Genomic DNA, 23,078 nt, shown 5'->3' on the forward strand with positions numbered 1-23,078 from the left:
GTGTGCATACCCCAACTGGCCTGTGTTCCACCTGTGGGGGCTGACATCCCATTTTGGGGTGCAGATGGGAGCTACGGGATCAGCTCCTCCTCTGCAGGCCACAGGCTGTATCCACCGGCAGAGATGGGGGCCTGGGCTGGCCCAGGAGGAGGGAGGGGTTCGGGGGACCGGGGCGCGGCTGGGGCGGGCACAGGAGCCGGTACCTGTCAAACGAGAGCCAAGGAGCAAACTAGCTTCTTAGTCACCTTGCTCTTCTCCCCGTTTTGGCAGCAGCCCCTCAGGGCAAGGGGAAGCTGATATCATAATTATTGGCTCACCCAGCAGCTGCCTCCTCTCACCTGATGTCAGCACAGACCCAGGATAGCCGAGCTGACGGACTGACAGACGGACGGAGCTCCTGGCCCCCCAGACCCAGGCCCCCACGCCGACCTGCTTCACTGAGCAGGTAAGAGGAGACCCGGCCTAAGTCAGCCGTGGAGGCCAGCAGGGCCGGGCCAGGGCGTGGGGAGGGGGCTTGCCTTTTTAATGGGCCATGGGAGTGAGTGGGAGCACCGGGGTGCTCCCCATCATCTCATTGCAGCTCAAGGGAGACTCAGGAAGTGGGGTGAGTGCCTGGAGGCCAAGGAGGACCCCCTCCTCCATGCTCCTCCGTCTTCTTCCTGTTCTGGGTTGTCTAATTTCAATCATTCTTGTTGTAGCCTGGCTTTTCAGTCTGGTGTTTGTTGGATTTTGTGTACATGTCTCTGTGTGTTGAAGGAGGGCTTAGCCACCCTGCGCTGGGGGAAAACGAGGACTGAGAAGTGCTTGAACTGGAAAACGAGAGCTGAAAGACAGGGAGGCAGATTTCCAGCTAGGTGGCTTTCCTGGGTGGAAAGGGGAGAGCCCAGCTCTAGGGGCTGGGTGGTGCCAAGGCTGTGTGTTGATCAAGGAATCGCTCAACGTCTCTGGGCAGCCTGAGCCAGGGTCTAGTTGCCTAGAGCCTGCGAGGAGGCCTGGGTTGCAGGAAGAAGATGGTGCACCTGGTGGAGAGGCAGACAGGTGGCAAACAGGTGCTGCGGACAGTACTGATGCTGAGCTCAAGGCAGAATCCTCCAGAGGTCTAGGAACATCTCTCTTCCTCAAGACCCCTGAAACCAAACGATCTGGGATATACAGGGAACACTCAGACCCTTGAAGTCTAGACTTGGGGGTGTGGGGAGTGAAGGCCCTTAGGGAAATGGTTGAAGCAGCGGGGAGCCCCCTCTGGCTCCCACAGCTCCTCCCCACCCCCTACTTGATCAGGTAGGGCTCTGGCATTCCCCGTGGAGTCCCCCAGGCCCTCCCTAAATGTCCAAAGAAGCAAGTTAGATTAAGAATAGACTCTAACAAGTGGGCGTGTCTGCCTCGTCCCTGGGCACCCACAGGTGTGGGGGGTATGTTTGTGTGTGCATTGTGGCCAGGCACAGCTGGTCAGCGGGAAAGGACCCAGGTAGAGAGGACCCATCTTCTTGAGGAGCCTCTATGCCGGTCATTTCCTGCACCAGACAGGGCTACTCGCTTCTCAATTCCCTAATCCAGAAGGAGGAAACTTCTTCAGTTCCCTCACGGTCACGAAGTCCTTCCTGGAGTCAGAAGTCTCTCCTGCTGCAGGTCCAGCTCTGCTTGCCACATAGCCGACCCTGTGCCCCAGTGATAAAACCCAGTTCCTCTGGGCTGACTGGAGGGCGAGGTGGGGAGGGTGGCATTGCACTCCAGTCCGGTACCCCTCGGGCCTGGCTCCGGTGCAGTGCTTTTACTACCTTGGTCATTCCCTGACCCCCAGGATGCAGGCAGTGTAAGAGCATCTCAACTGATGGGGGGCAGCACCTCCTGCCATGGCCCCTCTCTTCTGTGTTGGGCCAGGGGGGCCAGGGTCGGGCTGGGTCCCGGGGAGGCTCAGGATCCTCAGGGACGAAGGTGCCACGGGGAGAGGCGCATGTCCTCCCAGCTCCCCGCCCAGCCCCGCCCTGCTGCCTCTGCCGAGCTCAGCTCCCGGCTCCAGGGCCTGCCGAGGCACGCTGCCCCCCCAGGCTCGGCGCCTCACTCACCTCCCAGGACCAGGAACCTGTTCTCCCAGGAATGCCAGGGAGTTCTCAGAGGACTTTATTTCCCAGGGGCTCAGGGAGCCCCAGAATACTCTTGATTCTGCTCCTGGGAAGGCGAAAGAAAGCTTAGGGGGTTCCAGACTCCTCCCTACTCCCCATCTTTGTCTCATCCATGCACTGATCCCACATGGCCCCCAACAAACAGCCTTCGTCTTTCATTGTGAGAGGGGAGAAAGCTTGGGACTCTTAAAGACAAGGAGGAAGCCCACCGTGACATGTGCCTTCTGGGAAGCTGTCATGTGCCCCCCTGGGTCTCAAGGAAATCCTTTAGCCCCAACGGAGAGCCCCAAGGAGAGCCATCTGCCGTCTAAGAAGGCAACACTTCCCATGGGCTCTCCATCCTTCCCAGCCAAGAAGTGCTTCCTGATGTCTAACCTCTCTCCTCCCAGATTGAGTCTTCATGGACCAGCAGAACCCCGACTGCCTGCACGGGGCTCAGGCACATAGCCAGAGGCTATTTCTAAGTCATATTGACATCTCCTGGGAGCTTGTGTACAGGAAGGGACAGAAAGAAGGCCCCACGCCCACTTCCCCTCAGTTAGTCTCTCCAGCTCCATACTCTAGTGAGGAGGGGCTGCTGGGAGCCACTTCTGCCCACCTCTCCTTCTTCCTTCATAACAGAGGGATGCAGGGGACAGAGGTCTCACAGGTGTGCCTTCCCCTCTTTTCTTCCCAATCACAGCCCACCATCCCTGCCGAGGCCTGCATGGGAGAGCTCAGCAAGCCGAGATGGGCTTCTGTAGCAGGAGAGATTGACATTAGACTTCAGGGAGATTTTCCAGCATTTTAAATTGAGTTTGACTGGACTATGTGACCACAGGAGGTGGTTTTCTGAGTGGAGAGGCAACAACTGATCTGGGATGGGTGTGGTTGGGCTGGCAACAGGCCCAGGGGTAGAGAAATGACAAGATGACCTCTCAGAGAGTGCATCTCAGAAACATCAGTCAAAGGTCCCTGAATAATTTTGGTCTTTCCACCTTACCCATTCCTATCCTTTGTCCCTTCCTCCATCTCTGTGCCCATCCCCAACCTCAACCTCCACGCCATCCCTAACCCCTCCGCTCCATCCCTGTCTCCTTTCACAGCCCAACCCTATCTCCATCCCCATCTCCAAGCCCACCCCAGCCCTCTTCCTATCTGACTCCCCATTTCCATCCTCAATTTCACCTCCATGTCCACAACTTCATCCGTCTCTTCTCTCTCTACCTCATCTCCGCAGCTCTACCTCCATCTTCATCCCTAACCCCATCCTCCCATCCCGCACCATCCCCACCTCCCGAGGATGGATCTCTCCATATGTCAGAGATCAGCCTTGGAGCCTAACACCACTCATCATCGTCCCTGCCAGGTCCTAGTATGTCCTCCACATTCTCCCAGTGTTCAGGAAAAGGCCAGAGCCATGCCACTAGCCACAAAATGGATTGAATAGGATCATCCTTAGAGAGGTCCTCAGCTTCCTGATCCTATCTGGGCCTTAAAGGCTGCATGCTGGCAAGACAGTAAAAATGAGTTTAAGAGCAACAAGACAAGTCGAGGTCTGATGTCCAGATAGACCTCTCTACACTGCAGGTGGGGACAGGTGCAGGAGAGATAGAGACACATGCTCAGAGGGCCCGAAAAGGAGGCAGTGGCAACCTTTCTCAGGGGCTTGGGAGCATAAGCAGTGCAATTAGGCATGGCCAGGCCCTAAGCAGAGAGCTGCACAGAAGCTGAAGCAAGGAGGCCTGTGGGTTGTTTAGGAATGACTGCCATTGTGAGCATCCCTGGCTCTCTACCCCGCCTGTGGCTCTTGCTTAGTCAGCTCAGATTAATGGGGCCGAGGAGAGAATTAGCTGAATCGTGATCTCTCAGGGAGCTTGAGTTGAGAGCCAACGGTGAGTCACAGAGAGAAGGGAACCCATGCTCTCACAGCTATTCTGGAAGCTCAAGGGGTGGGAGGTACCCGCAAGACCCCCAAAGGATGCAACAGAAAGCCCACTGGGAGTTCTGACCCTAATCCTCTAACCCATGCTCCTGGGACGATGCATGGTCAGTTAACTTCAAGCCCCCAGTCTGAAACTACCACTTTAGGCAAACTATAGCCATCCCAGACACTAACACACACACACACCCACCCTGAATGGGGCGTGTCCCTGGAACTGGATCGCCCGGAGACAGTTGGAGATCCCACCCACACTTGTAAATTCCACAGCCATGTTCCACACTACACCAGCCCATCAGTCTTGGAAGGCACAGGATGTGCATGAGGGCATACACACATCACCATGATCAGAAAACCCAGTTATCAGAATCTGCCCTTAGCAGTTACCCCCAACAGAGCCAGGGGTGACCGCAGCAGTGTTCACTGTCAGAAGCGTCCCCAGCTCCCTCTGGGAGGGATTCCTGGAGCCCATGTTGGGCCCCACAGAGCATGTGGCTTTGGAGAGGAGGCTTGGCCTCTCCGGGCCTTCCCATGAACATGTCCAATCTGCTGGAGGTGGCGAGGGTTTTGGAGAGAAAGTTCTTCGGGTTGACAACAACAAGCCTAGGAGGATCTTGGGGTTGTCAAGGGAGAAAGGTGGGGGCTGGAGCCCAGGAGTTGGATGAGCTCAGGGAAGCACCCCCAGAACATGCCACCTCTCCACATCCTTCTCCTCAGATGGGCGAGGGAATGATTGTACCCTCAGAGGCAGCTTCACCCAGCCCAGGTGCCTGGAGGAAGGGCTGTTGCACAGGCACCTGCAGAGCAGGCAGCAATCCCTTCTGCTGGTGGCGCTTCAGTTTCCCCACCTGTCAAATAGAAAGGGGCTTGAGTGGGAGGCCCTCCCAGTGCTTTTCTCACTCCAAAGTTTGGTAAGTCCAAGCAGTTAACTTACTGTCTGCCTCATATGTGTGCACACATGCACGCTGGACAGTGGGGGTTGGGGAGGAGGTGCTGCATCAGTACTTGTCTTGTACTAGATCTGTATTATTAGCAGTGGTGGCAGAATTAATATCCCTAATAACAGATTGGTAATAATGAGCAGTCCTTCTGATAATGATATGTACAAAGCACGAGAGGCCCCTGGCTCAAGGAATGGTGGGATCCTGAGCCATCTCATGCCCCTACTAAGGTGGGCAGGCAGAGAGAGTCCCACCAGCTGGATGTGAGCACTCCTGACCACCCCCATGGGGAGCACTCTGGGAAGAGCAAACGATTGAAGGGGAAAAGATCTCAGCCCCCATCCCTCTCCTGAGATCCCAGGAGCCTGGGACCCGGGGGAGGAGGCAGGGACAGCAGACAAGATGGTGTTGGTTTATGTTCCTCAGAGCATTTTGACATTCTGGCTCTCACTCAGTCCCCAGGATAGCCAGGTGAGGTACATAGGGCAAAGATGAGGATCCCATTTTATAAAGAAGGGAAGGAGGTTCATCCCCGTGATGAGCACACACTGATGGCAGAGATGGGAGAGGATGTTTCTGGGGTCCTTGGTCAGAATGACTCCCTGTGAGGGAAAAGGGGGGCTTTGTAGGGCAGCTGGGGGCTTCCAAGGTGATAAATGCCCAGCTAGGGGATGAGCTGAAACAAGGTCCCAGTCATCCCTGTTGGTCTCCCAGCTCAAATCCTAGCCATCCGCCACCACAGCCAATCAGCTCAGCAGTCAGTTACCGGTGCAGCCCTCAGGAGGCTGGAGGTGAGACCACCAGGCTCAGCCCTGAGTGACTTCATTATGAGGGTGGGACTTCAGGACCCCAGAGCTAATGGGTTCTCAGAGGCAACCAATTTCGTCCCATCCTCCAGCTGATTTCTCCACCCTCCTTCAGCCAGCAGGGCTGGAGGAAGCCTGTTGTAAGGAAGGATGAAGGTGATATTTCATGATCTGTGAAAAATCCCCCTGTTCCTCCAGTCACTCCCTGGCTCATCATCTACTCTTTTTTTGTGTGTGCTTGTGAGGAAGATTGGCCCTGAGCTAACATCCGTGCCAGTCTTCCTCTATTTTGTATGTGGGATACTCCCACAGCATGGCTTGATGAGCAGTGTGTAGGTCCGTGCCTAGGATCTGAACCCACGAACCCTGGGCCGCCCAAGTGGAGCAAGCAAACTTTAACCACTACGTTGCCAGGCCAGCCCTTCATCATCTACTGTTTGGTCCCTTTCACAGCTGGGCGGACTGAAGATTGGAAGAAACATTTTTCTGTAGAAACCAGTGTTTAAGGCCTCAGACCACCGCTTTCTGCATACTCTCCCCTGAAAGGATTAAGCAGACAAGAAGTCCCCATCCCCAAGGAGACCCGCTCTCTGGTCAGGCCCCCAAAGGTTCTAGGTCACCTTGCCCATCTACAAGTCTCTTGCCAGGTCTGTTCTCACCATCAGACCCAGTCATGCCTGTAAAAGTCCCTGGGAAAGGTGGAGGGTGCGGGACACCTTCTCCCTGAACTGCCCATCTAAGGGGCTCATGTTCTTAGAATTGAGAATTTCGCCTCCTCCTCCCCTTGCTAACCTTGGAGGGCAAGCTGACCCTGCTTCTGGGAGCAAGATCTGGAGGTGGGCCCACAGCCCCTGAGCCTGGACTCTGGAGTAGGGAGGAGAGAGGAAAAGACCATGAATGGCACCCGAGAGTAAGAGCAATAAGATCCCTGGGGGCTGGGGGTGTTTAGGTAGGAGGTCTCTAGAAAGGGCCATCTAAGATGTAGAAGAACCCAGCAGAGCCAATCTCTCAGACCAGGTAGCCATAGCAGAGGAGAAAGGGGGTCCTGGTAGGTGTGTCTCCGAAAGGGATGGATGGGAGTTTTGAGGGGTAGCATTACTTGTTTCTTTGAAACCAAGCATCCCTTCCTTCCCTTCTACCAAATAAGCAGCCACAGGAGGTCAAGGACTCCCATCAATCTGTCCCACTGTCTGTTCATCCAACTGTCTGCCCATCTGTTTATTTATCCATCTGTCCACCTTTCCATCCTGTCATTTGTCTCTCTATCAATCTGTCCATGCATTGATTTGTCCATTCCATCCACCCATCTCTCCTCCCACCCACCTACCTATCCATCCATCAGTCCATCCATCCATCCATCCATCCATCCATCTGCCCACCCATTCGTCCATCTATCCACCCATCCATCATCCATCCATCCTGAGAAGTCAGTCCCCAGTTGGTTTCCCCAGGGTGGCTGGGAAGGCCCTGTGGTCCTGTGGCATTTATGGGGCATGTGACCTGCCTGCCTGGCCTGGGGAGGCAGCCCCACCCCAGCCCTCAGGCAGGGGGCCGGTCCAGGCATGTGGGAGTATTTATACCTCGATGGAGGCTCCTGGGAGGTTACTGGGCTGAATGACTCCCTGAAGCCGTGATGGTGGCCATGGCCCAGAATTCACTGTGAGTGCTTGGATTCAGCTCCTTTGGGGCCAGGGCTGGGTGGCAGGGGCTTGGGACGGCTGGAGAGATGGAAAGCTCCCCAGAGGTGGCCAGGGATGGTGGAAAGGAAGGGGTGCTGGGGAAAGGAGAGTGGGAGAACGGGAAGCTGTTGGAGTTAGGCATCCGCAGCCAGACTGGGACCCACCCTGGAGAAAGGATGAGCCCATTGCCATTTCCTAGTCTCCGAAGGGTCCCTTAGTGAATGTCAGGAAGGACAGGGCAAGAGGACTACGATTACAAGAGAGATGAAGATATCTGAAAGAACTTCCGGGTCAGCCCCAGGCATGGAAGGCGGCTCAAGTGTTTTTTCAGCATGGGCATACTGAGCAATGCTCTAGGACCAGCCTACTTCCAGAGGTAGGGGAAGGACTGAAGAGCTTCGGAGAGCCCTGATTTGGGGAATGGGAATGACTCAGCTGCAGGTGTCAGTGGCTCAGATTTGAGGAAAGCATCACATGGGGGACATGATTGTTCTTCATCCTTTGTTCTTCCCCACTCCACCCCCTGCCCCTTCTGTCTGTAGCTGCCTCTCAACACACTTTCATCAGATCTCAAGGCAGGGGCAGTTGACCCATTTCCTGAAACCAAGACAGGGTCAAGAGCCAGAGGGGCCAGAATTTTGGCCTCAGAAGCCCGATCTTGATGGGAAGAGAGGAGCTAGAAACCCCCTCCTTCTTTGCTCCCCCAGACTGCCAGTATCCTGGGGTGCTTAAACCTCAGGAGCTGGCCCCCAGGCCCTTCCCTGCCACCCCCGACTAGGTAATTACCCAGCAGCTCCAGGGGACCCCTCCCAGGAGACAGGCGGGTGGAGCCCCGGGTGGGGCCACAGGCAGCACTGGGCACTGACCCCACCCCTTGTAAAACATGCTGCCGCAGCCAGCAACAGAAACCATTAAGGCGGAACTGCACTGTCTCCACCTCTCTCATAAAGGACAGGTAGCCCGGGCAGGAGGGAGTCTGTATGGAGAACCCAGTGAGGGCTTTTGGTGTCCTCTGTGACTCGGCTGCCCACAGGGGAGGCCGGGACACACCCTTCCAAGGAAACCTCCAACCTTGCCCCCTAGCTGCCACTCTGGCTTCCAGGTATGAGCAAGGAAACTAAGGTGTTCCTGAGGTGGGGCCGTGTAGCATAGTGGTTAAGCACACTGGCTTTGAAGCCTGTGTCTGAATCCTGGGGAGCATAATTTGCTAGCTGAGTGAACTTGGGCAAGTCGGGTTAACCTCTCTGAAGCTCAGTTTCCTCATCTATAAAATGGGGATGATAATACAGCACCTCCCTTATGGAGTTTAATAACTTACCCATCTGTACCTGGTCCCTTTGAGGATTTCCTCAGGGACGTCCCTCTTGAAGGCAGAGCAGGGGTGAGGGCCCTGCCGACAACTCTGTGGACCATATACACATCCACAGGACCAGCTTCAGCATCTTGAGATGCAAATGGTCCCTGTGCCTCCATTTACTTATAAGGAAACTAAGTACAGAAAGGGGAAGTGACTTGTCCAAGGTCATACAACCGGCAAACAGGGTATCCCGTGGACCCCACTCCCTGAGTCACTGAGTCCTGAGGCACTAGGAAAAGGGTCTCTGAGAGGTGGGGAGATGTGCTGAGTAGACGGGGCACAGGGCCCGGTGGTTAATGAGAAGGGCACAGAGCAGGGACTCAGTAGTGGTCGTTGTTGATCCTGTTATGCTTTCTGGGGAATTTCTTACCCATCATGGCCCTTACTCAGTTTAGAGAGCCATTTCTTTCTTCCCTCTGACTCCAGGGAAGATCGAGTCTACTTCCTCCATCCCCACCCCTACCCTCCCACTCCCCAAGGATCACGGAAGAAGTTCTGAGAGCAGAGGGTGGACAGAATGCCCAGATACCGAAATGGTCTTCAGCTAATGTTGTGCCAGGGTTGTACCCCTGGACTGTGTGTGTTTGCGGGTGTGGTTGGGGCTCTTGAGGCCTGAGAATCAAGAGATGCTGTTTTCAGTTTAGCTATGTGGCCCTGGCATGTCACTTCTCTCTGGGCCTCAATTTTCTCCCCTGAAAAATGGGCTTAATGACCTTGACCCCTACCAGTGGTATGCTAATAAACATTCACCAACCAGCTCTCCAAAAACAGAAGAAAAAAATCCCCAAAACTTTGACTTGTAGTATTTGCTAATTTCCGTGGGGAAATACTCCCACCATGGCCAATTTGGGCCAATTTGGGCCAGTTTCACTGAATGTGAAATTAGGAAGAGATGGGCACAACTGGCTCTCATGAGCCCATAGCAGCTGGCTCCAGCAGATCAATACCTGCTACCCTCCGGGGCAAGCAAAGAAATGATGAAATGAGATGATACATACAAAAGTGCTTTGTCAACTGCAGAGTGCTTTATAGATGTAGAGTTGTGATGACAATCATCCTTACAGTCGAAGCTACCCCAGGGCACGATCCACCTTGGAGAGCCCTGGCCCAGCTCCAGCCCGGGAAGGGGGCAGGTTGTGAGCTGAGGGAGCTCACACTAAGTGGCAGGGTCATGAGGGCCACCTGGGGTAGCTCCTGGGATCTGAAAATGGAGGAGAGTTGCTTGGACCTCCTGCACTGGTTTGCTCATATTTGCACACACCTCTCATCATGCTCTCTGAAAGTGAAGCTGGTAGGATAGAGGTTAGACTTCAATGAAAGGTTACTTCTGAATGCAGATGGCTCTGGATGGAGCCATCAGAGAGGCCTCCTGAGGGATCCAGAGCAAGAGTCACCCCGCCCCCTTCCTACTCCCAGAAAAATCTCTGGGAGTTTCTACAGCCACTCTACCACGGAGGAACGGCTGGAATGATCTCTGAGGCCAGAGAGTCAAGAGGAGGGAAGTTTTGCCTCTGCCAATAGGGGAGGAGGATGTCAGGGAGACGGAAGTGGGAGGCAGGAAAGAGGAGTTCCCTCTGCTTTCCTCCCCCACCCCCAGAGCTCATGGTTCAAATTAACTCTGTCCCACTGTTAATTATTAGTAATAGCTATCATTTATTGAGCATATACTATGCATTAAACTATTTACAAGCAATAGTTCATCTAATCCTCCAGAGGGGTATGTATTATTAGCCCTATTTTACAGATGAGGAAACTGAGGCCTAGAGAAGGAAGTTAAGCAACTTGCCCAACCAAAGTCCCACAGTTTCTGGGATTTAAACCCAATCCTGACTCTAGAGCTTCTGAACTAGATCATCCAACTTCGGAAGCTCTGCCGGCTGCTCCAGGGAGGGGTCAGGGGCCCAGCCAGCCTCATCCCTCCCCCCACAGTGAGCCCTTCCCTGTGCTTGACAGGAGCCTGCCATATACACCAATCAGAGACCTTCTGCCCAGCCCCTGAGGCACAAGGGCCCTTAGAATGCAGCTGGTGGAGGACTCCCTCTTTCCAGGGCTGTGCAGTCTTAGGCAAGTCACTTAACCTTTTCTCTGGGCCTCCTTTCCTTATCTGTAGAATATAGCTTCAGCTGAGGCAACCAAGGGGCTACCATGGTCACTGAATCAGGAGTCATGATGTACAAAACCTACCCAGAGGAAAGTCTGCAGTGAGGCCCATTCAGGGACTTCTGCATCCTCAGTGAAAACCAAGGAGTGGGCCTCTGAACTCTGCATAGCCTCCCAGGTCCTAATCCTGTCCCTGGGGGTTGGAGGAGGTGGGGTGGTGGTTTGGGCAAGCCAATGAAGGATATGAATGTCATGGCTATAAACTGAAGTCTTCAGTTAAGGCCTCTGACATGCAGGAACTCAGCAAGGGCTACAGATAATGTCCTGGGACGTTATAGGGGCTGGGACAAGGATGGGGGTAAGGCAGAGGCTGAAGGAGTCCTTCTGGGGAGGCCAAACCCTCGGCGGGAGATGCGGCCCAAGCTGGGGCTCAGAGAGGCCTCCTTAGCTTCATGTGTCAGAGGAGCAGAGCTGGGGTCTGACTCCTCCGAGACCGGGCTGGGTGAAGGCCAGGCAGACAGGGTAGAGCTAGCAAGGACAGCTGCCACCTGGGCATGGGCTCATTAGCCCATGTCCCCAGGCCTGAAGCAGCGAGACCATCAGGGAAACTAGAGTCTGGGGTCAGAGGCCACAGCCACATTTATCCACTGAAGCCAGATGTATGACATGTGTCCTTGAACATTTTCTATGTGCCAGCAGCTTATACACCTCATCTCACTTAGTTTTCATGATGACCCTATAAGGTGGGTCCACAAGCCCCGTTTATTAGAGGAGCAAAGTGAGATACAGAGAATTATACACTTTGTTCAAAGTCACACAGCCAGGAAGTGACACAGCTGAGACTTAAACTCAGGTCAGCCCAAATCCAAAACCTTTGCTCCTGACCACATGCTACTCTGCCCCTGGAGAGGAGCGCGACCCCCGCGCCGTGAGTTACAAAGCCTGAGACCCGGAGGTGGGTGGTGGGGGGAACCCAAGCCTTGCTTCGGGAGGCGCTGGAGAACGCCTTGGGAGAGCAGCTCTGGGCAGGGGCCAGGCGTGGCAGGCAGGCCCAAGCTGTCCAGGAGCTGTCCAGGGAGCGGGAGCCAGGTCGGGCGGTCATGCGGAGCTGGAGATGGGCTGCCCTGCACCTCTGGCCCCAGGCCTGCTCCACTGTGGTGTCCAGTTACGGCCAGCTCGGCGCTTCCCCGGTCACGCCACATTTAGCAGTGCCGAGTGAGCGGGCGCCGGGACACGGAGCAGGGGCGGGGGAGACTCTTGAAGGGCGCGGGAGAGCCTCCCACCAGTCCTCCACCTGGACCCCAGCCACCAGCCCCTCCACCACTGATCCCCTGAGGGACTTTGGGCAAATACCGTCCCTTCCTTGTCCCCATTACTCCCCTGTCAAATGAAAGATACGGTTTATTTAACAAAGATGCACCAACCCCAGGCAGGGCACCATGGGACCCATGAGGCCATCCCGCCCTCCCAGAGCTCCCGGGAGAGCATGGCTCGGGAAAAGCAGTTCTTCTGCTCTGCTTGAGGGGGGCTTGAGTAGGAAGGGTAAGTGTAAACCTCGTGCTTTTCTGGTTGTCTGGCCGCCTCAGCTTATCCCATCCCACTCTGACCCTCACCAAATGAAACTGTAGCCTCCTACATGTAAATGAAAGTGCAGCCTCCGGAGTCAGACAGGTCTGCTTCGAATCCCGACTCTATCAAGGATTTGCTGTGTGATCTGTGCAAGTCACAGAACCCCTCTGATCCTGTTTCCTTGTCTGAAGAGTGGGCTTAATAATCTACCTTCCTCACAGGTTTGTTCTGACAAATCAATAAGAAAATTCTCCAAATTTTTGACATAATAGCCAGCCTTTACCAGAGACTACTTGGGCAAAGAGGAGTAAATTCAAAAGGAACTACCCTTTGCAGGTGGTGGAGAAGGAAGGCAGAGAGCTGAGGAAGATAATCGCAGTAAGAGGCATACTAATGATGATATTTATAACGAGAGCTGGCATTTATCGAACACTTACTATGTGCTTGACACCGTGCTAAATACTTTGTGAGCATGGTTTCACTTAATGCAGCATCCCCATGAGGGAGGCCCTGCCTCTCTCCCTGTTTTGTAGATGATGATGCTGAGGCTCAGAGAGCTTCACTGACACAGCTAGCAAGGAAAGGCAAAGGCTGGCTTTGAGCCGAGTCCTCCTGCCACTCGGCTGTGCTGGGGACAGACTCCACCTATAATTCTAGAAGGTCTGAGCAGAAGGAGCCCTCAGATGTCATCTAGTACAAGCCCCTCATTTTTTGGATGGTAAAACAAAAGCTCAGAAGAGACAGTGACCTGCACAAAGTCACAGGTGTGGAGATGGAGTTTGGAGGACATAGGAGAAGACAGCCCATGCCAGACATTCCACAGTGGGCCAGTGGCAGCATCCCCGGGACTGTGCCAGACTCATGGGGGCATAGGCAACCAGGTCCCCACAAGTCCCCAGTTGCACACTGTGGTCGTGCCAGCCAGGCTGAGGCCCCGGAGGTGGGTACCGCGGGCCTGGCCTCTGCAGAGGGCTGGGTCACCTGCACTGTGAGGGTCACTGCCGCACCAGGCCTGGGCCTGACCCCTTCTCCAGCTCCCCCTCCTCTCAGGACCACCCACTTGCTCAGTCACTGAACAGAGACTGCTTGCCATGGTCACCTAGCCCAGTCTCTCATTGTGGAGACAGGAGACGGAGCCAAGGAGCCAGAGGCAGGGTCTCACTGGGAACCCCTCCTGGTTCACTACTCTGTAGCTGCAGAGCCTGAGAGCACTCCTGGGGAGTCTGGGGGGCTCCGAACTGGCTCATTTTCCTCTCTCCCCACCAGTCTTCTCTCTCTCTCTGTGCTTCTTGCTCTGTCTCTCACATTGTTTATCTGCTTCCTTTTGTTTCTGATATTTCTCTCAGTTTGTCTCTTTGTCTGTCTGTCTATCTGTCTGACTCTCTCTCTCTCTCATCAGAAGTCTGGCTGGAGTTGGGGTCCCAGACCAGGGATGGGGTGGGAGTGGAGGTGGTCGACTTTGGGTTGGTCACCCCTGGACTCTGGTCCTCGCTCTCATCACAGCTGGCTTTCTTCGAGGCCAGGACTGGGTGATGGTGTCACTGCTCCCGCCACAGTCTGACGTCACGCTGCCAGGCCCCGCCAGACTGGAGGGCGAGCCCCAAGGGGACCTCATGCAGGCACCGGGCCTCCCGGGCTCCCCTGCACCACAGAACGTAAGTACCTGGCACCCAGGCCTGGGCTGAGGCCTCCTGCGGTCTGCCTTGTCCCTTCCACCAGCAAACAAGTGTCCAATGACTCCAAGATCCAGAAATGTGCAGCTGTGGCCCCCTGCTTATCCACTTTTGTCTGGGGCTTTCCCAGCACAGGGCTGTAGATCCATCCTACTGGGGGCACCCCAGGTTTGGGAACAGTGTGCCCTCATCAGATTGGGGCTTCCAAGGGCAGACTATGTCTCCTCCATCATTTGGGGGCTCCCTAGACCTCAGCCACAAACTCCTTTACCCTAGCACAGAGTAGGGTTCTGGTCCAGCCTCCGCTTACAGGCTCTCTACTCTCTGTCCACCCCAGAAGCATGCCGGCTTCAGCTGCTCATCTTTTGTGCCTGATGACCCTCCAGAGAGGGCACCGTCACTGCCCCCCCACAGCCCCAGCATCGCGTCACCAGGCCCCGAGCAAGTCCACTGCCCAGCTGGCCCTGGCCCGGGCCCCTTCCGGCTCTCAACCTCAGACAAGTACCCTGGCTTTGGCTTTGAGGAGGGCCCAGCAGGCAGCCCTGGGCGCTTCCTCAAGGGCGGCCATGTGCCTTTTCACCCATACAAGCGGCATTTCCATGAGGACATCTTCCCCGAGGCCCAGACCGCCCTGGCCCTCGATGGACACTCCTTTAAGACCCCAGGGGCGCTGGAGGCCTTCGAGGAGATCCCAGTGGAAGTAGGGGAAGCTGAGGCCTTCCTGCCTGGCTTCTCAGCAGAGGCCTGGTGCAACGGGATCCCCTACCCCAGCCAGGAGCACAGCCCCCAAATCTTGGTGAGTACCCCCTACTCGCCACCTACCCCCGTCCCAGTTCCCAGCAGCCTACAACCAGTCCTCTGAGGTCAAACTCGCTGCCTTCCTTTCCAGACCTTTCCACTCAGGGTCAGTGTGCACAAGAGAAGCAACAAGCTCAGAGCATTGGAGTCTCTTGGCTTCATTCTGGGCCTCCAGGTCAGCTGGGGAGAGGATGCCGACCTGGCCCGGCCCGGCATGAAGGGGGCCAGGTGGGGAGGTCAGGTTAAGGAAGCTGGCAGCTTCCCAGAGGCTCCTGAGTCAGGATTCCAGTGTGTGACTTCTCTCTGATTGTTAAATATGAAGAATCCCCAGCCAGACCTATACGCCCATATGCAAATGTGAGAAGAAAAACACATTCCAGAGGCCAAGAGAAAGGGTTTAGGGAGGAGCCACATAACACAATATTCTCCTCTCTAGCATCAGCATACAGAGTTGAGAGAAGACTTAAGCCTCCTCATAGGACGTTCTGGCTCCCATTCTTTGCCCAGATTGGGGCCTGAGTGTATTCATAGGAATACCTTGAAAGCACCTTGGAATGTCAATGTGTCCTTCCACAGCCATACCCACAGAGCTGTGTGACCTTGGGCAAGTCACTTAACTTCTCTGAGCCTCATCTGAAAAGTATGGTTAACAGTACCTGCCTCATTGGCTTGTTGCCTTGGGAAGAGGAAAGCTAAAGGGAGCTTTGCTCCCCACTGCCCAGCTCTGATTTGGAGGTCCCTGAGGTAGTGAGCACTGAGTGGGCTCAGCCGGGGCTGCGCCTACTCCAGATGCCCACCAGCCCTCCTCACCTCCTGCTTTCAAACAGACTCCCATTCTGTCCCCAAGGTACCCCCAAGAAAGGCCTATTTCCCACGCTTAGAAGATAGAGATGGGGTTGTGCATCTACCAGGTGTGGCCAAGACCAGACCTAATTCTGGTTCTGGGGCCCTTTGATGGCCTCTCCTCAGGCCATCAAACCTGACAGCAGCTCACAGTGAGGGCACCATCATATCAGCTACTTCCCCCTAAATGTCCACTCAGTGCCAGCCCCTGGTCACTGTGCCAGATGCTTTCTTTTGAGTGCCCCATTTAATACTCATGACAACCCTCTAAAAGAGTTCCCACTATCCCCATATTGCAGATAAGGAGACCGAGGCTCCATAGAGCCAAATGACTTGCCCAAGGTGTCCCTCGGCCTGTAAGAAGTGAGGCTGAGACTTGAGCCCATGTCCTCACCCTCCCTCACAGTGGAGAAGAGCTCGGCCCCCGAGACCCACAGCTAGCTGGTCAACTCGCTGGGTGACCTTAGGCACATCTCTTCCCTGCTACGGGCTTAGCCCCATCATCTGCCAAATGAGGGTGTTGGACCCAGTGCTCTTGGCCCTTCCAGGCCTGAGATTCTATGATTATGGCAGTCTCTGCATCAGCAACCTCAGGGCACGCCCAGAAAGCACTCACAGCTGATCTGACCCCCTGGGCCCAGATGCTGGTGCCCAGGGCCCCTGGTGGTAACCCCAGGAAGAGTGGCCCGCCTCCTCCTGGCCTTGTACCCCTTCCAGGACCCAGCTGCATACCCTTCCTGTCCCTACTCATGGGAGAGCTCTGTGCTAGGCTCTGGGGGCTCCACGTGGGGCTCACGATCCACAGGAAGTCAGAGTCTGGTCACACCAGCTGCAGGTTCCCTGTGCCAGAGAGAGACAGTACCATGGACCTCACGCAGACCAGCATCTGAGTAAACTTCCTGGAGCCGGGAGCAAGGGCTCCGAGTTGCAGGTGGCCAGGAGACAGAGCAGAGAGCACTCACCAGCCCCCTCCAGAGAGCCTGCTGCAGTTTCCTTGGGCTTTGCAGAAGAGGAAGCGGCAGGCCCTGGGGGCCCCAGCTGGACTGACCTGTCTGGCCACTTCCCATGCTCCCCTCACCAGGCTCTGCAGTGGGAATTCTGGAGCTGCGGCCTTTCCCGGGTGTCCTTCGCAGACCTGCTCTGAGAGGCTGGGGGCTCTGAACCGGCAAGCAGGCTTGAGGAGTGGGGTCTGGCACTACACACTCGTGCATCCCCGGCCCTACCGCAGCCTCAGCGACTGACAAGTCTCCCTGACTTCTCTGGACAGCCAGCCTGAGTGTCTCACCTGCAGTGAGGGGGGGGTGGGGGTAGGGAGCATTTTTGGTTCCAGCCCCAGCTCCATCACTAGCTTGCTGAGTTCCCTCAGGAAAATCCCTGCCCTTCTCTGTTCTCTGTGTTCCAGGAATAAACTTTGAGGTAGGAAGAGTAGGGGTTGCTTTTGTGTAAGGTTCAAGATACTTAAGAGAGGAACGAAGAAAAATAAGGCCCAGACTGGTCATGTGCTTTTTCCTTCCAGCAGGGTTCGGAAGTCAAGGTCAAGCCCCCAGCTCTGGAGAGTGGTCCTGGCATGTACTGTTACCAGCCCCCCTTGCAGCACATGTACTGTCCCTCCCAACCCCCCTTCCACCAGGTGGGTCTGGGGCAGGTAGGCGTGCTTCCACGGGGTCTCAGGATATTATGTGGGTGTGCGGCGTGTCGGTGTGTATGTGAGTGTGTGTGTACACACCTGGCTGGGTAGATAAGGGCAGCAAGGCCTTGAACTGCAGGCTAAGCCATCCTGAGTAGGGGACAGCAGTTCATAGGGAGGGATGCAATTGCCCTTCTCTAGGGGTGGTCTGGCTTGTCTGAGACCCTGGCGGGGCCTGAGAAGTCTCAGAAAAAAGAGTGGGGTTAAGATTGGGGCAGGGCCCAGAGGTGAACCAGAAAAGGAGGGAGGAGGGAGCCAGACCAAGACAGAGGTAGAAAGGAAAGAAGTGTGTAGGGTGATCCATAAGGCCTACTGGGGCAGAGAATAATGGGCTCCCATCTGGGTCAGCCACCATCTTGCTACGTGGCCTTGGCCTCAAACCTCCCTTTAGCCTAGACAGGGTAGGACCAGGTGTGAGGTTAGGGGACCTTCCCACCTGGAGGCTCCAAGTTCCCATCATCTTTGGCCCTTTCCACCTTGCCCACACCACTGCCCAGCCTCAGCTCCTCCCAGATCTACAGGATGCCAAATAATTACCCCACACTGGCACGGATGGAGGTTTTTTTTAAAAGAGAAAGAAAAGAGCCCCAGAGCAGCCAGGCTGCTCCCAGGAGTCACCGGGCAAGATGGAGCAAGTGGCTGCCCAGCGCCCAGTTCCATCCACCTGCAGCCTGGCACTGAGACAGGCCCTGCCTGTGGAGCAGGTTCTACTCCCAGCTTTTTGGCATTGGTCCTGTCTTTGGCCAAACCAGGGAGGCAGGAAGGTGGCGGGTGAGGGGAGACGAGGGAAGGTCAGACTGCTTGCTTTGTTGGGGGGGGTGGGTGGAGAAAGAGATGGGGGGAAGCAGAGGGAACACATGAGGGGTCATCCTCACTGCTGTGAGGAGCCTGGCTGGAACGGCCAAAGCCACCCTGAGGCTCATGGTCTGACCCAGGGTAGAGGGTGTCCCTGAGGCAGCCTGGCCCATCAGGGACTGAGCTACAGCAGGGCTAAGGGGCTACCAGACCTTAAATGGCCTCACCATGCCCAGCCCTGCTTTCATGCCCTCTGCATTCCGCACCCCCTCCTCGAACAAGATGGCCGCACCCAGGGCTTTATGGAGCCTACAGAGAGGGTGACTCAGGCACTAAGTGCCTCTTGGGTGACCTGGAAAGAGCACTTCGGCCTAGAGCAGATGGGGGAGTCAGAGTCTCCTACCACCCCCCCTCCCTTGCCCCCATAAAACACCATCCCTGGCACCGCCGCCACTCCCTTTGCTGTAAAACCACCTCCCACCCCCACCTGCCCACCACCGTGACCAGCCTTTTCAAAGAGCCACTGAAACTCGTAAAAGGTGGCAGTGCCCAGCAAACGCCCAGGCTGGACATTCCACTTCCAGCCCCGCCGCTCCCAGAGATTCAAGGAAGGCCACGAGCGCCTGCCTGAAGGAGGGCAGGGGCCAGGGCTGCCCCCCACAATCTCTAGCCCAGCCAGGCTGCGTCCCAGAGTACCTTGAGGGCTTCAGAGGAAGGAGCTGCACGAAGGGAGCTTTGAGGCCTCTGAGATCCTGAATTCTGGAATGTGGATCTCCTCACAGGCCCTCAGATGTCCACATCCTTGGCCAGCTCCCTCAGATAGCTCTGCCATTGGAGCCCATGACTGTGGGTGGTGGAGCCCATGACCAGGGGAAAAATAATCTAGCCTCAGCTCCCCCTCTGGATGTCTGTGATGGGGGGAGGACCCCCTCCTTGGGAAGACTGGTTACCATGGCAACCACTCTGCCCCTTTGACCTCTACAGTACTCACCAGGTGGTGGCAGCTACCCTGTACCCTACCTGGGCTCCTCACACTATCCGTACCAGCGGATCGCACCCCAGGCCAGCACCGATGGGCACCAGCCTCTCTTCCCAAAACCCATCTACTCCTACAGGTACGTTTCCCAGCACCCCTGGCAGGGAAGGAAAGAGGGGTGAGAGGACTCCTGGGGAAACTGAGGCCTGGGATCCTTGAGGTATAAGGATGATGGCAGGGGGTAGAGGTCATACCCAGTGGGCTTCCAGAGAAGACCCCACTGGAGAGGGAATTCCTGCTTGGGGGCAGGGGGATAGACTAGGTCACCTCTGACCTCTTGTCTAAACCTGCGGAGCCATTTCTGCGGCTTGACTCTGCAGATCTGGTGCCCTGGGGTGAGCCCGCTGAGTTCTATGCTCCTGGGGCCCAGGGCCTGGGACTGAGAATTTAAGCGGGGTGCTCGCCCCCTTTCCCCTCCCTCCTCAGATGCAGAGAGAAGCCCCACCCCAAAGCTCTAGTGGAGATAAGTGAGGGATGAGGGCTGCGGATGCAGCTCAGTTATCCAGGATCTGCCAGATCCGGGCCAGGGTTGTAAGTGCCAGGCCAGCAGCACCCAGCCCACCCGGGAGGCCTTCCAACTGAACTTTAATTCATTCAACCAACAGAGACACTCGACCTCCTGTGTGCCAGGCCCCATGTGGGCCTGTGTGAGCTCAAGGGGAAGAAAAGGAGCTTAAACATCAGCCAAGAACACAGAGAAGTGGTTTGTGGGAGGCAGGATGATGTGCAGAAGGGACACACGCAATCCTTAGAGTCCAGCAGATTGTTCAAGTCCAGGCTCTGGAATTTACTAGCTGCGAAACCTCAGGCAAGTTACTTAATCTCTCTGAGCCTCTGTTTATTCATCTGTAAAAAGAAAAAAAGAACAGCAATATTCAGGCCTTTGGAAGGATTAAGTGAGAGAATATGCCTAGTACATTGCAGGACTCAAGAAATCTTGGTTGCCTCCCTTACCATCCAATATTCATGCAATTGGCTGAGGGCTGACTATTAATGACAGCTTCCATTTAATGTGCCAGGCATCATCCTTAATCCTCACAACTGTGAGGTACCTATTATTTTCTTCACTTCAAAGCTGAGGAAACTGAGGCTCAGAGAGGTTAAGGTACTCACCCAAGGTCACACAGCTAGTGAGTAGCTAAGCCAGGATTGCAACCCATGTCTCTCAGATTCCATAAGACCCTCCTTGTATATCTGTAATTCCTAGCTTCAGTGGATGCTTTCTCATCCCTTCTCCTTTCAACCTCATAGAGCCTCTCACCCATTAATTCTGCAGCAGCTTATTCCTCCTGGACAACTCTAGCCAGGGCAGGGCAGGTAGTGGGGGGACACTCTGGGCTTTGTCAGAAATTCAGACTCTCAGGGGCTTTCTCTGCCTTCAGCATCCTCATCTTCATGGCCCTTAAGAACAGTAAAACTGGGAGCCTTCCTGTCAGCGAGATCTACAATTTTATGACGGAGCACTTTCCCTACTTCAAGGTGAGCCCAAGATTCACCCCCACCCTGCTACCCCCAAGTCCTGGGCAAGCCAGGCCTCTCTGGAGTCAGAGGATTCAGCTGAGTGGTGGCAGAAGACTTAGAACAAGAGCCAGGAGAGGGTTTCCCCCAGCACTCTTCCCTTTGTCTCCACTGAAGGACAGAGTTCCGTGTGGGGAACAGAGAGCTCAAGGTCACACAGCAGGTTGGAGTCAGACCTTATGCTCGGGGAAGGTGGACATGTCAGTCTTGTTAGGTTTCGGGGAACATCTACCTACCCCGAGTAGGGAGAGAGAGCTTGGGAAGAAATGAGAGACTGTCCCCACCCCTTGCCCCAGGATGCTATAGGGCTGGAGGCATTTGGGTAGGAGCTGGCCGGCCCAGGTGACATGGGATGCTGGAGCCGCAGAGCCCACTGCCTTCCAGGGAGATCCTAGGATCTGCCTCTGTGGGTGGCGGGCTCACCGGCAGTTCTCCCAGAAAGTGGGTGTGGGCTTCACGGTCTTTGAGTGTCCCGGGGAACTGGCTGGCTCACCTGACCTTCCCCTGTACAGGATCTAGTTCCTGTCATCCACAGAAGGGGCTTCTGCGGGTTCTACTGGACTCCCTCCCTAGAGGCAGGACAGATGCCCTTCTTTCTAGATGGGCAAACACATCAGAGAGGGGGATCCTTCTGCTCTAGGTCATACAGCAAGTGGGAACAGTTTCTGACTCGAGCTGTTTGGCTTTATACACCACCCACTTCCCTTCTCTGCCTGCCTCCCAGACCCTCCAGCACAGACCCTTCCTCCTGGGATGGGTGCAGGGAGATCAGAGTTTGTGTGTGAGGAGTGCCCTCTCCAAGGCCTGCTCCAGGTGGATACAGTCTCGTCTGCTACTCAGACAGCGAGCCAGAGCTGAGACCCAAGTAATCCAGGACTCAGCTGCCCCTGCCAGTGGGTGATTCCTGGCTCCACTATCTTCCTTATGACCTGCCTGGGGATAATGTGAGGCTGATATCCACACAAGTTTGTACTTACTGAGCTGCCATCAGATGAGGAGTGGGCAAGATGGCCAGAGTGGTCCAGCCAGGAATGGAAAAGTATGGTCATCCACCACCAAAGGTTCTGGAAGGGAGAGGAGGGAGGATAGTTGTCTCTGGGATTCAAGAGGCATCAAAGCCAGTATCCAGGCTGCCCCTATATCCCAGCAGGTCAGGGGACCAAACTCTCCCTAACCCCTAAAGCTTTGGGAGGGTCCTCTAGGCACTTCAAGGGACCAGGCCAGAGAGAGGTTAGTGAGGGCTCTGCCATGCTCCTCTCGGCCCTTCCTCCTTGCCAGCTCCCCGCCCAGCCCCCAGTTCCTCCCTGCATCTCATCTTCCTGGCTTAATTATTTTTCCTGGGAGCTGTGTAATCCCTGTTTTATGGGGCTGAGGAGTGAAGAGGTCTAACAGCTTTTTTTTTTGGTTGTTGTTCTTAGCCAGTTGCATCACTCCCTCACTCCAAGTTTACATTTGACTTCAGAGAGAAAGCATCTGTGAGGGTGGGACGGGCCCCAGATGGTGACACCAGCCCTATGGGGTGACTTGGGCAGGGCCCTTAACTAAGGGACAGAGTTGGAGTCTGTGCTCTGTCACTGCCTTCCTGTGTGATCTAAGGCCAGGCTCTTTCTGCTCTGGACCTCAGCTTCCCAATCTGTAAGATGGTCAGGTTGGACCAGTTGGCACATAGATTCCTTCCAACTCCGGCAGTTCCCCTCTGACCCACCTAAGGAATTAGTTCAAAGATTCACTGTCCCCTCTATCTCTCACTCCCCACCTGAAGGTCATTTTTCTGGGCAAGGACAGAATGGATCCTGAGGTGGGCAACACTCATGCCTGAGGCAGCTGAGGTGGGCGTCCTGTAGCCCCATGAGTCAGGGATGTGGGACTGGGGAAGTGTCCAGCCACTGGACATAATTGCTGGTGCTGACCATCACTCTTCCAAACAGGAAGTGGCTGGGGTGGGGGCTGCCCTGGCATCCCAAAGTCACAGTTTTATGGGGCCATAAAAGGTCCCAGTGCCCATTAACTCTGCCCATCCGGTGACATAGCCTTGACTCCTAGTAGGGACTGTCATGCGAGTTGAAGGTGAATCCCCAGCTGCCTGGTCTGGTGGCTCAAGGATCCTCCCTTGTGACCCTGGGAGCTTTGGGGGTCATATCAACCAGCTCCCTGCCCCAGGCCGGCTGCTCCTGAGAAAGGCTCCAGCAGCTCCTGCCAGCAACTTGCAGTGACGCTGGCATCAGGGGGTGA

At 55.5% G+C, this 23,078-nt stretch overlaps 1 protein-coding gene and 1 long non-coding RNA gene across 20 annotated transcripts in view; one reads left to right on the plus strand and one right to left on the minus strand.

The window, feature by feature from the left end:
• The first annotated feature begins 66 nt into the window (after positions 1 to 66).
• FOXN1 (forkhead box N1) overlaps positions 67 to 23,078 on the plus strand; it is a 28,247-nt gene continuing 5,235 nt past the window's right edge. The window contains exons 1-6 of one of the 19 annotated variants that reach the window (XM_070562681.1): positions 67 to 445; positions 14,000 to 14,151; positions 14,507 to 14,965; positions 17,330 to 17,440; positions 19,277 to 19,407; positions 20,711 to 20,807. In XM_070562681.1, the coding sequence (XP_070418782.1) occupies positions 14,029 to 14,151; positions 14,507 to 14,965; positions 17,330 to 17,440; positions 19,277 to 19,407; positions 20,711 to 20,807 (921 nt within the window). In that variant the 5' untranslated portion in view covers positions 67 to 445; positions 14,000 to 14,028. Of the gene's footprint in view, positions 446 to 7,357; positions 7,451 to 13,999; positions 14,152 to 14,506; positions 14,966 to 17,326; positions 17,456 to 19,276; positions 19,408 to 20,710; positions 20,808 to 23,078 lie in introns of those variants that run through there. The other 18 variants (XM_070562677.1, XM_070562666.1, XM_070562676.1 and 15 more) reach the window with 18 other exon arrangements.
• Positions 19,897 to 21,938, minus strand: LOC139074104 (uncharacterized). The gene is made up of 2 exons (XR_011523546.1): positions 21,824 to 21,938; positions 19,897 to 20,174 (listed from the first exon to the last, which is right to left on the minus strand). It is a non-coding gene; the product is annotated as an uncharacterized lncRNA (long non-coding RNA).

This window comes from Equus przewalskii, chromosome 10 (genome assembly GCF_037783145.1).
Source record: "Equus przewalskii isolate Varuska chromosome 10, EquPr2, whole genome shotgun sequence".
In the NCBI taxonomy this organism is placed as follows: domain Eukaryota; kingdom Metazoa; phylum Chordata; class Mammalia; order Perissodactyla; family Equidae; genus Equus; species Equus przewalskii.